We start from the raw sequence: 12,902 nt of genomic DNA, 5'->3' as shown, positions 1-12,902 counted from the left end.
GTATAATTCAACCTGCAAGCTTCAATATGTTTTAATGAAAAAATTATTTTAGGCTGATAGTGGGAAAATAATTTTTTTTGGAGTGCTTAAAATCTTGCAAATCAATGAAGTGAATCTTATGAAACAAGCTCGTTTAATACATAAATAAACGATATTTAACAATTAACATGTGTTCTTTAGATGCAACTTGACCTACATTGAATTGGTATTTACTATCATCACTTATTACAAAATTTGAGCTACTTCATTGAACAACAGTAACAGACCACTCCGTTTTTATAGTCGCTTGCTTACAGACAGAATCGCCCCAGAGAGTCAGACCTTGCCGACCCCTGATGTGGACCGATCCAGTGACTGAGTAATTATTTAACGCTAATTTAGCTTTCGGTACAGGTGAGATAACGTTATATAATGACATTTGTGTACTTTTTTCCCCTTTCATAAGTTCAATCGATTCATGATGAATCACACCCTTTGCCACAATTATCCATTCCAACGTAATTGAAATGTTTGACATATCAACGGGAAAATGATTAAACGAAGTGTTTGTACAAATCGTTTCGTGGTTCTGATTTGTCCAGGTAAGCGATTAAAGAAATGATGATAAATATTATGCAAATAGTTCACACAAAAATCGATCGATCGGAAAGTTCTACAGATGATCATGTGATCTTTGTCACTGGAATGTAAAATTGCACCCATTAATAACTTAAGATTACTCAAGGCATACCTTCCAGGAAAAACGATGATACAAACGCTGAAACATTCATCCAACGTTTAATTTTGCGATCGTTGCGTTACCTAACCATAATTAAAAACTCTCGTAAAATAGTTCTAAAACTCACCTCATCCATCCACACCACGAAGGCATTGTGGTTTTTAATGGAAAAAAGTAACAATGATCCCACTTAACCGAAACACAAGCAGCAGTGATCATACAAATTAGAAAACATTGGCCCGTCTCTCGACATGGATAAAAGACAACAAATATTGCTACTATTTGCCATCCATCCGGGCGTGATTATCGTCACGTAGATTGTTCTAAACGGAAATTATTATACTTGTAACGTAGGCAAGTAGAATAAAGCACAAAACCACATTTAACTTCGAAACGCATCAAACACTCCAGATTTCAAGTTCAATCACACGCATCTTAATACAACCGTGTTCCGGTTAAATTCCACGTTTACACACTCGCAATGCGAAAGGTACAAGGTTTTTTTGCGATCGTCCTTGTCACTGCTGACCGAACGGTTGTGTCGTCGTTGTATCTTTGCTTAGATCTCGAACCAAACGACCGGTTAGACGCGCCGGACGATGCTCGCGAGTGTACAGTGCGTGATGGAAAACCAAAACTGAACAACTGGTTCGCGACATTCGCTCCCCTTCTCGCGCAGAGCAAAGTAAAGAGATATGGGAGCAAAGTGTTTGTAGCTGAGATACGATATTAGACTGCTATCTTTCTTGCGACAACTGGTAGTGTCTTGGTACGGAACGAAGAGAGAGAGAGAGAATTACGATTTATTATTAAATGATCATAACTCACAATACTACGACTCTTCTTATGCAAACTTTAAATATCTTTACGGAAAAATAGAATGATTGTTTCATTGATGCATTGATCATCTTGGAATTGGATACTTTCGGTAGATTTTGTCTTGGCGCAAACAACTCAAGATTCTATTCACTACTCATAGGTGGATCCATACGAGTCCACTAATCGTAACGCACAATTTACGAAGTGGACACTAACCACTCAGATGAATAAGTTCCTATAATGTTTGAAATTGGATACGCGTGTAGCGTTCACGCTCACGACGTTCACTTCTTCTCGACCAAACAAAATGCGCTCTTTTCTCTCTTCTTCTATGTTTTGGTTCTCTCCTTCTAGTTTTTTGTTGTTGTTGTACATTTTGTTGCCATCCGATGACAAATTAATGCTAACAATGTTCATCAATTTCACGTAACGCACCTTTAACGGCCGAGCGATAAGCAGCATTGTGTGAACCGATAGCATTTGAGGGGTGCCCGAGGGAGGGAAAATAAATCCCGGAACTATACTGCCAAGAGTGTTGCACGCGTCTAACGATTGTTTACTAAACTTGTCACGCAGACGCAGCACTGGATTTGATGCATTTACACCTTTTTAACGTTGTCGCGCCAAAACATACGCCGGTTACTATCAAAACGTACACAAACGTCGCGTCAAGTTGATAGCATACACGGGTATGAGAAGGAAATGTGTAATTGTACTGTAACTCCCATCAAGGGATCGTTTTAAATCATGCTTTGCAAAAGTTTAGTGTAAAACAAATAACTTACTTCCACAGAATGAGTCCCAACACGATCAGCAGCAGGGCAGAAAAGCTAAAGACGATGCCCGCCAGTACGGCCAAGTTGTAATCATCGTACGCTTGTCTTTGCGACTTTAGCGGAGCTTTTTCACAGTTCGGTTGGAGAGAAATCTAGTAAAGAAACGAGTAATAAAAAAAAACCGCCATTAGGAAAAGTAGTTCAGCACTATTTACTGCAACCGTTACTTACCTTCCGCGGTTCGGAATACGATCCGAGAATGATTTTTTTCGGATCGAAAACGCTCGCCGATGCTGCACGTACTTTCACCTCGTACGCTGCATTGCTCGTAAGATTTGGAATTATTAGCTGTTGATTAAAAGAAAACAAACATCAGTGTCTTTGCTCCAAGTATTTGCGTTCAAGAGTTAACCCGTACCGAAGTTTCCATGATGGAAGAATTCACCGTGATGCGAATATCGCGAAACTCGTGGTACGCGATATTCCGATAGCTGATTATGTACAGATCGATCGTGTTGTAAAAGGTTTGTGGAATGCGCCAACCGTAGTACAGTGCGTTGTGCGAATGGCACGTCAGGTTGACCACCTTCGGTGCGCTGGGACCACTGACATCGGTACGTTGCGTTACCTCCGACGGTTTGCCGTCGTGTTTTTTCGTAAAGGCCGTCACTAGGATACGGTATTCGGCAAATGGTTCTACAGAAAAAAAGGAAAGTGAATAAAAAAAAGCGAAATTAAATGCTTTACCCGCGGAGAGAAATTGATAAAAATGTTGAATAATACTTACTTAAATTCGAGAGCGTATAGTGATAGACAGAGTTTTGCATTTCGTTCAGCTTCAAGATCGGCATGTGCAGATCGGTTTGGTTCTGATGAATGTAGTACACACGGTATCCATGGATCGCTCCATTAGCTTTTTCGGGTTCGCGCCAGGTCAGCTTGATGGTGGTAGAAGTTACCTCCAGCACGGTCAGGTTCTGGGGTGGGCTTGGTTCTGTAGGAAGAAGAAAAAGCAGCATAATTAATCATTTATGATCGTCCATTTGTTTATCAAAGTGTGAATTATATCGATCATCACGCAATAGATAGCAAATGCGTGTCTCGTTTTATCAATCATTTTAATTTCTCCAACCGAAAAGTACATTGTACATGTAACTTCAAAACTATCACATTTTACACGATAATATTTAAAATTAATAAAGCTACAGCTAGTCAACACGAAATGCATTTTTACCAATATCGTCATCCGCCGAAAAGGTTGGATCGTGTGTGGAAGTTTGCGGTTCATCGTTGCTTGCCGCTTGCTCTATCGGTACCACACGAACCACTGCTGGTGTGGAGGAAGATTTCAGCGGAAGTACACGGGGTTCCTCAAAATCTTGCTCCAGCCCTTCCAACTCATCGTCACCATTGGTACCGTCGCCGGCATCATACGGGTGAAGATTGAACGGAATAGTTTCCGAAGCTTCCGATGGTAACGGTGTGGTTGTCGAGATTATTTCCAGCGGTAAATTGTTCGAGCGTGTCGGAACGGGTGAAAATTCCGCAGGAAGCATCCATACTGTGCTGCCAGCAATAGCGAGCATTATCAACCCGATCCGTAACATGTTGTGAATAGTTATCATCCTTTATTGTAAACACTTTTCAAGCAAGCTATTTCCTTATCGTCTCCACTGCCCAACAGGCCCTTTTTTGGCACAAGTGGCACGGGTGTAGGGCGTGAGCGCTTATGCGTCTGTGTAGGCCGGTATTCGGGTGTGAAATTTGCACTCTTTGCGTTATTTTCACTTTATACCACCACCTCGCAGCGGTCTCCTATCCGCACCGTGCTCACACTACCGATGACGGCGGGAAGAGAGAGCCGGGGAGAAAGTACTGCGGGAGTGGAACGCGTGTCTCGCGTTGCGGAAGATCGTTTTCCTTTTTGGTTCCTTTGTTCTACACCCAACACAAAACCGCTTCCAGGATGGGGGCACACAGTGCCAAACACATTGCACGGGACAGTTTCGATTTTCGTTTCATTATACACGCTTCAAACATATGCCTCACTAGGAACCACTAACCACGAACACACCAGTTCCAGTTCGATTTAACGTCCCCAAAACCACAAGTAATCAGTTTAGTGCAAGCAAACGAAGCACTGGAGAGAGAAAAAGTCAATTGCAGGGGAAAGGTCAGTTAAGTGGCCGCCCCACTAATTCTCGGCGGATGTTTCGTTCACAGCGTTCAATTGCCATCAATTGAGGCGTTACACACGGTGTCGCGGTTGCGTGCAGACAGTGAAATTGGGAAATGGAACGGGAGAGTGATTCACTGGCGGCGCATCAACGGTTAAGAGGTGCAAACTTTTCACGGTTTTGGTCAGGGCGGTTTTTTTTCTGTCGTGTGTGTATTGTGTTCGCTCCAGCGTACGGGCGCACTGGTGTTTCGATCGATTTCAATGCGTGCGCCTCTTCTTACTCTTATTCTTTACGGTTTCGGTATCCCCCAGCTAAAGGGTGCGCAAAAAAAAGGAAACTCTCACACACCGGTTTGCACCAAACTTTAGCAGATTGTATGGAAACGAGCAAAAGCGTTATCGCTTTATTTACCACGGAGAAACCATTTTCCTTGTACGCGTTTGCACCTTAATTTTTAGCATATTTAAACACTACCCTGCCTACGGTACGGGTTTTGCCCGAAAGCCATATTTGTTTTGACAGTCTGGCTGTCATTTTGGGGGATGCGTTTATCGTGCTCGGCTCAACGCTTGATGCCACTCCCGGCACAGGGTGAGTACACAGTGAAAAACGCTTCACACCCGGTGGCGGCGCTCAAGCGCGTTCTCTAGCGGTGGGTTTCGCAACTACCCTAGTTTTGTATTGCTGAGAAAAATAACGTCCGTCGGAAGAATTTTCATTTGATTTAAATATTTTTTAAGTTTTCTTTTTCGTGCCAAACTTATAATAAGTAAGCTCCATTAAAAAGCAATTCAATTGACCGCATATGTCCATAAAAAATAACCATACTTTACAATTCTCTTCGTTGAAATTCTACCCGCAGAACCAAGATGTACCTATGAGTTTCCTTTGTCGCTAGCCGTACCCCAAAAAGCACATAAAACGATTATAATAATTAAGCGAAGGATGGTTTTCATGAAATCTACCCCCCAGGCTACACATTGGGCCGAGATGTGGAAATGTGATAATTTTCTTTTATAATTGAATGCCCAATCTTTCCACCTACCCCGCCACCCAATGCACAATCCACATGGGAGATCCATACGGAAAGGAAAGATATGCTAGGATACGGAGTGGTAATCAAAATTCGGCACCGCACAAGAAAAAAAGCTAATCCAACCAGATCACCGCAGAATGGAACAAGTTTCGGTTTGGTAGAAAAAGTGGAAAGTTCAATTCCTTCATCATATTTTTTTTCTTCGATTGCTTTCTTGCACTTGCGTTGGAAAATGATTGCCCCCCGGGGTTGGTTTTCCTTTTTCCCTTACCCACGGTGTTTCTTATATTTCGGTGTGAAGAGAAAGGGGGCATTTTTCACACCAGCGTGGTAGTAGTGGGCTGCACCCTAACCATGAACCTCATCATCTCATCGCTCGGTAATCCTATTAGGCAACCCGCAGTACGTACGGAGGGAATCGATGATGCCCCCGCCCTCACGTTAACGGGCTGCCAATGAGTCTAGGCAAACGCTATCCGCGTCTCCGACCGTCACCCAATCGCTTTATTGGCACAGTCAAACTGGTAATGAAATGTGATTCCAGTAGTGAGAAATTTTTGTGCGACTTTAAAACTATTTTCCTTAGGTCTCGCGTACAACTCGAATGTCGGTAAAGTTGTTTTGCGCAAAATAAAATACAATAATTTGAATTGATTAACAAACTACAGTTTGTTGCATCTTCAATGCCTCTTGCAGTGTGCTTAATTAGGTACATTAATCCGCACGTACTACGCTCAAAGTTTTATTGATAAAACAATCTCAACATTGCAAGCATTACCAATGGAGAAAATGAAATCTCCTTTCAATAAATAATACATAATTTGTAAATTAATGTTCTTTGCATATTTCAAACGCACCACCAAAACCCCTTCCCATCGGATATTGTACCGTGATCGGATTTTTGAACAAATGCACATTCTTCACGGATGCAAAACGGATATAAAGCTTTCTTGCATTTCGTTGATCGTAGCAAGGAAAGTGCACAAAACCATGAAATGGTTTGTGTGTGTATTGTGCTTGCGCCCGGATAGGCGGAAAAGCATGAGCACTAAAAACCCTACTTCCGACTTCCTCTTTGGCGGATCGTTAGCTGGTGAAAGATGGAAAGACGGTTTTGCAATCATATAGCTCGAATGGAAAACAAAGCTCATTATATGGATGTCAGTCGGGTTTTTTTTCTCTCTCTCTCTCTGTCTCTTCTTCGCTTTGTTCTGTCTCTGCTCGTCCACTTGGTCCACTTGAGCGAATGGTACAAGGACACACACTACATCCAAGTGGCAGGACGACTTTGGACGTCTGTGATGAGTAGCAACAGCAGCTAGCAGTTCGCCAAAAGGAGCGTTGAGTCGTTCTTAATCTAGAGTCTGGGATTCCATCTTGCAACGGTTTTGCAGTTGGTAGGTTGCACCTTGAAGGTATAGAGAGAAAGAGAAGATTTTTTTATGTGACATCCCATAGTTGTACTACGTGCCCGTGGTGAAGTTCTTGCGTGTTCTTGCAATGCCGTGATGGTCCAGGTCCGGATGGAATTCACCATTTCAACCGATGTGCGCCCAACCTTTTAACGTCATTGCATCGAGTGCTGGGGGGGGGGGGGGGGGGGGGGGGGGCGTGTAGGGGGATGCTGTACTATATGATTCTCCTCCCACTTTTGTTCCCATTGGGAGATGTACTTTGCTAATGATGAACCATTTATTCGTCTCCTTTCTCCCCCTTTTTGGCCCATGACTGAAGGTGGAGCTTGTAAAACTTCTCCCTTTTAACCCCTTTTTCCACATTTTGGAGGGGGGGGGGGAGGATGTTTCGTGATGAAAAGCGGCAAACGAAAAACAACTATGCCCTTTGTCTTCATCGCCCGGCATATGCACGATGGATGACACTCGGCGAGGACAACACATCACTTCTGTTTTCCGCCGTTTTCCTTCCCACCGCAATACACGTTGGCAAGCAAAAAGCAAGACAAAGCGCAAGACTTCAATGCTTGCATTTCCCATTCGTTCCTACCGTTCCCTACCGTTCCTACCGTTGCCAGCGGGGCGTGACTTTACCACCAATGGGAATGACGGGGAGTTTTCGTGGCTGCAAATTGCAAAACTGTTACACATCCCGAGGATTAATGCGGCACGGAAGATGATGTTGCTTTCAAGTTTTACTGCCTTGTACCGTTGACATCATTTCACGCCCGAAACGGTACTCACATTAGAAGCAGTCTGCAGTGCAGTCATATCCTTACCTGCTTCTTTTTTTTTTTTGTCAAACCCCCAAAGGGGTTTTGGAGGAGGGTTGAAAGGGGGGTGGGGTAAAGGGGATGTTTGTAGCATACCATCGCATCGCATGCCTTCCGGCCGATTGCGTTCGCGTTCTTTGCACTTTGCTTTGGCGCCATCAACCCACCCCCCCTTACACAAGGATGTCTGCCACCCCCCACCCCCCGGAGGTGAAGGGTGGAATGTCATCCGTGGGAAGATTCATCCCTGAGTTTTGAACGGGACTACACGGATGTTAGAGAGATATTTTTCCTGTTCGACCGTAATAATGATTATGTTTTCCAGCGGAAGAAAATTGCATAACAGATGGATTGCATAAGCGACACACTCACACACACACACACGGCCATATATCGGATGCAAATGGACGGGTTGTTCCGTTTCCGTGGTGCAATAATATCGAGAGAGCGAGAACAAAAAAAAAAGAAAGAACCCATTCCACGGTACACTAACGAACAAACCGGTTAACTGTGGCTCTCCCATCAGGAAACACGATACCACGCTGTCTAGCTGTCCATCGATGCACCTCGAATCTTCGGTTGTGTTTTGCCTTCATTTGCATATGCAACGGACAGCAGATGGGGATGAAAATTAAAAGCATAGTCCCAAACTCCCCAAAAAGCTTCACCGATAGATCTTTGTTTTTTTTTCTTTGCTTTTTTTGCCTGTTTGGATTTTTCACTCTCCATTCATGGGGGAAAAAACCACCCACCCCCCCTTCCCCCAAAACCCCAAAATCAAACGACTGGCAAAACAAACGTTTTTGACACGTCGGGTCAATTTTATCTGCAGACCAGAACCGTGCCACTGATCTAGGGGAATCTTCGCTCACTGGCCCAATGCGCGATCGTTGCTCGGCGCAAAACGCAAAAACAGCGACTAAATAAAGCAACAAGCAAACGTTCACCATATTTGACGGGTATCCCGGTGAGGTTTTCACGCTTGCATCCCATGCTCCGGACGATGGTGGTCCTGCTGCACTTTGGTGTTACATTGGTGCATCGTCTAGAGCTGCGACAATTCCCGGGCATCACCCAGACCGGTTCGCGGTACATTCGTTGGATGATCTCGTTATTGTGCGTTGTTGGATCGTGCAATCACATAAAATTGTACATTCCATGTAAAGGCAAAAAGGAAACGCCTTCCTCACCTTAACCTCACGAAAGCTCATAAAATTCAAACATTGCCTCACGCCCGTCCAAAAAAAAAGGTATAGGTTTTTGCTGCCCCGCAATGTCTCTATTTCTCATTGACACTTTTCCGGAATGGCATTTGGTTGTAAAAAAAATGCGAATAAAAACAAAACATTAAAAACGAAGAGCTTGCATGGTTTAGCTCGATAAAACAGGATTACAGAGCGTAGGGAGGAAGAAAAAAAAACGGAAAGTTTCACCGTCAATCGAATTTCCTTTTATTTTTGGTTCGATCGCAGATACACAACAACCCCCGATCGGTGTTTGGTGTAGTTCCTACGGTGCCGGTAGCACCATTCGATAGCACATTCCGTAAGATCCGGTTTAGATATGTTGGAACATTTCGAAACCAACGAATCCATTTATTTCTATTCCACACTCTGATGTAGAGCTTTGGTGTAAAGGAAAAAAACGTGGTTCACAACGAACGGTTTTGTTTTGCTTGTTTTCTGCTGCTATTTCCTGGTAGCGTACCGTAAGGTACGAGGTGTGAAATTAATAAGGACGAACAAAATAAAAAACTCCAACTCCAAAAAGCCTTTTCCCCGGTACGGTGGTAGCACCATTTGATAGATATTCTGATGCCGGACAAGAATTCGTACCCGGTACCGGATGGAATGTTTTTTAGGCATAGTTTTTTTTTTGGTTTTGTTTCTAGTTCCAAAGACATGAGCATTTTTTGGGATAGTGGTGCTATTATATTACTTGCCACCAGTACGTTCTCCACCGGGAAGTGATAGTGTTAGGAATGGTTTAAATCTTTTTTTTAACACCTTTCTTTTTGTATTGAATGCACGTCGAGAAACTAAATTCATGGCAAATGTGCGTGAAAATATTGGTGCTCACTTATCTTTTTCAATATCTTTCGTTAGGAGTCGAGGAAACAGATGAGCGTTTAATCCGTAGAGAAGTGAATGATAACACAAATAATAATAAATAAATTGGGAATAGTGAACAAAATATTCACTATAATTAGAACATTTAATCATATTTACAAACAAATACAAAACATTTTGATATCAGTAATTCTTGTTGGAAAAACACCCTTCTGGTTGGATAAAGTGGTTGTAAACGATATAAACATCATTTATAATACAGTTTTTAACCTTCCTTTTTGCGTATTTCATATCCTGAAACATATCATATTACCTTGTAGACGACCTTTATACCTCAGAGCGTATCTGGGGTGTAATCTTATTTAGTCAAAGTGTAGAGTCACCCTCGATGTGTGGTGGACGAGATAGGACGAGCCACAAACCGCAGCTAATGCTTTTCTATAAGCCGGCTCCTGTTTGTTTTCTGGTTTGTAGGTTAAACATTTTAAAGCTTCCATTTTTTTTTAATCCTGCTAATACTTTTCTTAGGTTGTTTTTGAGATTCGGAAGTTTGAAAAATGGATATGGAAATTTGAGATATTTGCAAAAAAGGTAATCGTACATGTGTGGAGAATTATCGAGGCTTTTCAATTGGTAATTCGTGTGAGAAAACAAGTAAGCTAACAATTTATAGATAAGTCAATAAGACCGTTACAATCGTAATGAGATAAATTAAGTTAGTGAGCTTTTATCATAAAATCGCTCAAATAACACGCAATATGGTCACAAAAATCCTGTAAATACAGTACTTGAAGGAGTTAGAATGTACGTTTATTTGCTATTGTTTTTCCTCCTCTGGCAATTCTTTACCAGTAAAACTCCCTCATTTAGCAAATTGAACTAATTTTAACCACAATTTTTAACAAGCAGATCAGCAGGGTCGATCTATAAGAAGTTCAAACCTCTTTAGCTCTTGGGATTTCCAAATAGAATAGCGAATCGGTTGTTAAAAAGGACTCAATTTAAAACTTTCAAATATACCCATTACTCAATATAAATATGTCAATAGTAATGGTTCTTTTTTTAGTATGAGCTTAAAGTTAAAATTCGTCTGTCGACCCTATATTTATGGAGAATTGAAGTCACTCTTATAAAAACTCTTCTAATCAACAGTAAAGCATATTTAACGAACAAATTATGATTTTTGCCTTTTAGTAGTATTTTTAATCGTGATCCTTCTGCTGTCTTTCTTATCTAAATCTGTGAAAAAAAATCTTCTAAACATTTACTAAACATAAACATTTACTACTGTTTTCGTATGTATTAGATACCCAAAATCCATTTTGCGTTGCACTTGTAATTGCTTCCATTAGGCTTTCGCTCTTTACGGTACAAGGGCCGCGCAATGTTAAACAATGGAAATGAACAAATATAACACGGCGACACGAAAAGAGAAGAAAAAAAAACATAAACATCTATGGGGTTTACACTTACCTCCTTCATCTGTCATAACCAGAACGGTCGTCGGCGGTCCTAATCCTTCCGGGTTGAACACTTGTATCGAGACCAGATACTGCGTGTACGTTTCGAGGTTATGAATTTCGTGGTTCTGGTAACGGTGTTGGGTAAACAGAAAAGAAAGACCAAAAAACAGAGAGTCAGAGAGTGTGAGAAAGAGAGAGTGAACGTGTGTGTGTGTGGGTAAGAAAGAGAAATTAATGTAAAACCCTTTCTACCACTCGATGACGGTTCGCTTCATACTTTTCAGTTTCCCCGGTTTTTCCACCCACCCCTATAAACCCTTAAATACTTACACCACCTCCTCCCATCCCAGCATCGGCCTTGGATATTTGAACATTTCTAATCCTTTTTCGTCGGTAACAGAATTCAGAGGAGTGAGTTTTGAATGCGGAAAGAGAGGGCGAGATTGCGTACACAAAACGGTGCCGTTGGAGTTTTCCTAATAGGACAGAGGGAAAGGGGGTGTGTGTGTGTACCCGTACTACCCGCAATGGTCGAAATTGCAGTTACAGTTCGGTTAGAATTTGCACCATTAAATTAGTGGTAATTATGATTTTCTACTACACCGTCCGAATCACCTCAACCGGCGACCTGCGACACTACATGGTGAACACCAGGGCTGGTGAACCGAATCATCGGACCCGTGTCGAAAGCTCCCGAAAACATGACTTTCCACTTGCAGCGACGACGGAAGCCATTAAACCATAAAACATACGGCCAACACTGCTGGCTTCTCAGCTGCTGCCCGAAAGGATCTTCGTCTCTCGTACCAACGGAACCTGTTCCCGGGACTTCCTTTATTTGCCCTTTTTGGCGTTCGTTCTGCCAGGCCATGCTGGTAGCAGCAGTTCGTGTGCTATCTAAACTTACCCAGTGCGCCATATTTAGAAGCGATGCAAGATCTTTGTGCAAGGCCATAACCATCGTTATGGGGCGAGAGGTACGGTTCTATAAAAGAAGGATTTCGTTCGTGCACTCGGTGCACAGCAACTGCATTGCCAACCCTTCGGGTGTGTGGTGGAAGGGTGATCGAGGAAGGTGGGTGGGTGCATTTACGTGTGTAAACAGAATTATTATGCATTGTTTGCTGATGAATGCATTTTCTGCCCGGCAGCACCTCGACCCTCGGAAGGGAAAGATGAAGGATAAGAAAGCAAAAGAGGCAAAGGGGTATCGTTCGACGGCCCATGCCTATTGCAGCACCCAACCAGCAGCCCAACACCATGTCGAGCATCGACTTTTGTGCAAATACCGACGCCAAAAGCATTATTCCGCCGAGAAGGAACATGCCCGGAATGGTACGCTGCTATCGAAACGGAACAGAATGGTTTCCTTAGCGATTGCAGAAAACATTCTCGCGCTGGAAAAATCTAAAGCAGAAAAGGGATCGTGTTGAAGTATAGAGCGGACGAAACGAAGAAAATAAAAACCAAGACGAAGAAACAGAGAAAAATTAACAATGAGCAGCAAACAATGAGTGATCGCAAATCACGCTGGGGCGTAAAGTTTAATTGAATTCCGTGCCCATCGGACGGGACGGGTTTTCCACCCGGTAATGTTGCGTAGCAGTGTGTATG

The 12,902-nt window shown here is 42.7% G+C and overlaps 1 protein-coding gene across 3 annotated transcripts in view; it reads right to left on the bottom strand.

Annotated features, from left to right (window-relative positions):
• LOC125763038 (tyrosine-protein phosphatase 99A) overlaps window positions 1–12,902 on the bottom strand; it is a 43,313-nt gene that overhangs the window by 7,171 nt on the left and 23,240 nt on the right. For 2 of the 3 annotated variants that reach the window (XM_049425780.1, XM_049425781.1), the window contains exons 7-11: window positions 11,299–11,413; window positions 3,101–3,307; window positions 2,732–3,009; window positions 2,545–2,661; window positions 2,323–2,465 (exon numbers count right to left, since the gene is read on the bottom strand). In XM_049425780.1, the coding sequence (XP_049281737.1) occupies window positions 2,323–2,465; window positions 2,545–2,661; window positions 2,732–3,009; window positions 3,101–3,307; window positions 11,299–11,413 (860 nt within the window). Of the gene's footprint in view, window positions 1–2,322; window positions 2,466–2,544; window positions 2,662–2,731; window positions 3,010–3,100; window positions 3,308–3,547; window positions 5,038–11,298; window positions 11,414–12,902 lie in introns of those variants that run through there. The other variant, XM_049425782.1, reaches the window with a different exon arrangement.

The sequence above is a fragment of the Anopheles funestus genome, chromosome 2RL, assembly GCF_943734845.2.
Source record: "Anopheles funestus chromosome 2RL, idAnoFuneDA-416_04, whole genome shotgun sequence".
Lineage (NCBI taxonomy): Eukaryota > Metazoa > Arthropoda > Insecta > Diptera > Culicidae > Anopheles > Anopheles funestus.
This window is presented reverse-complemented; position numbering and strand designations above follow the sequence as displayed.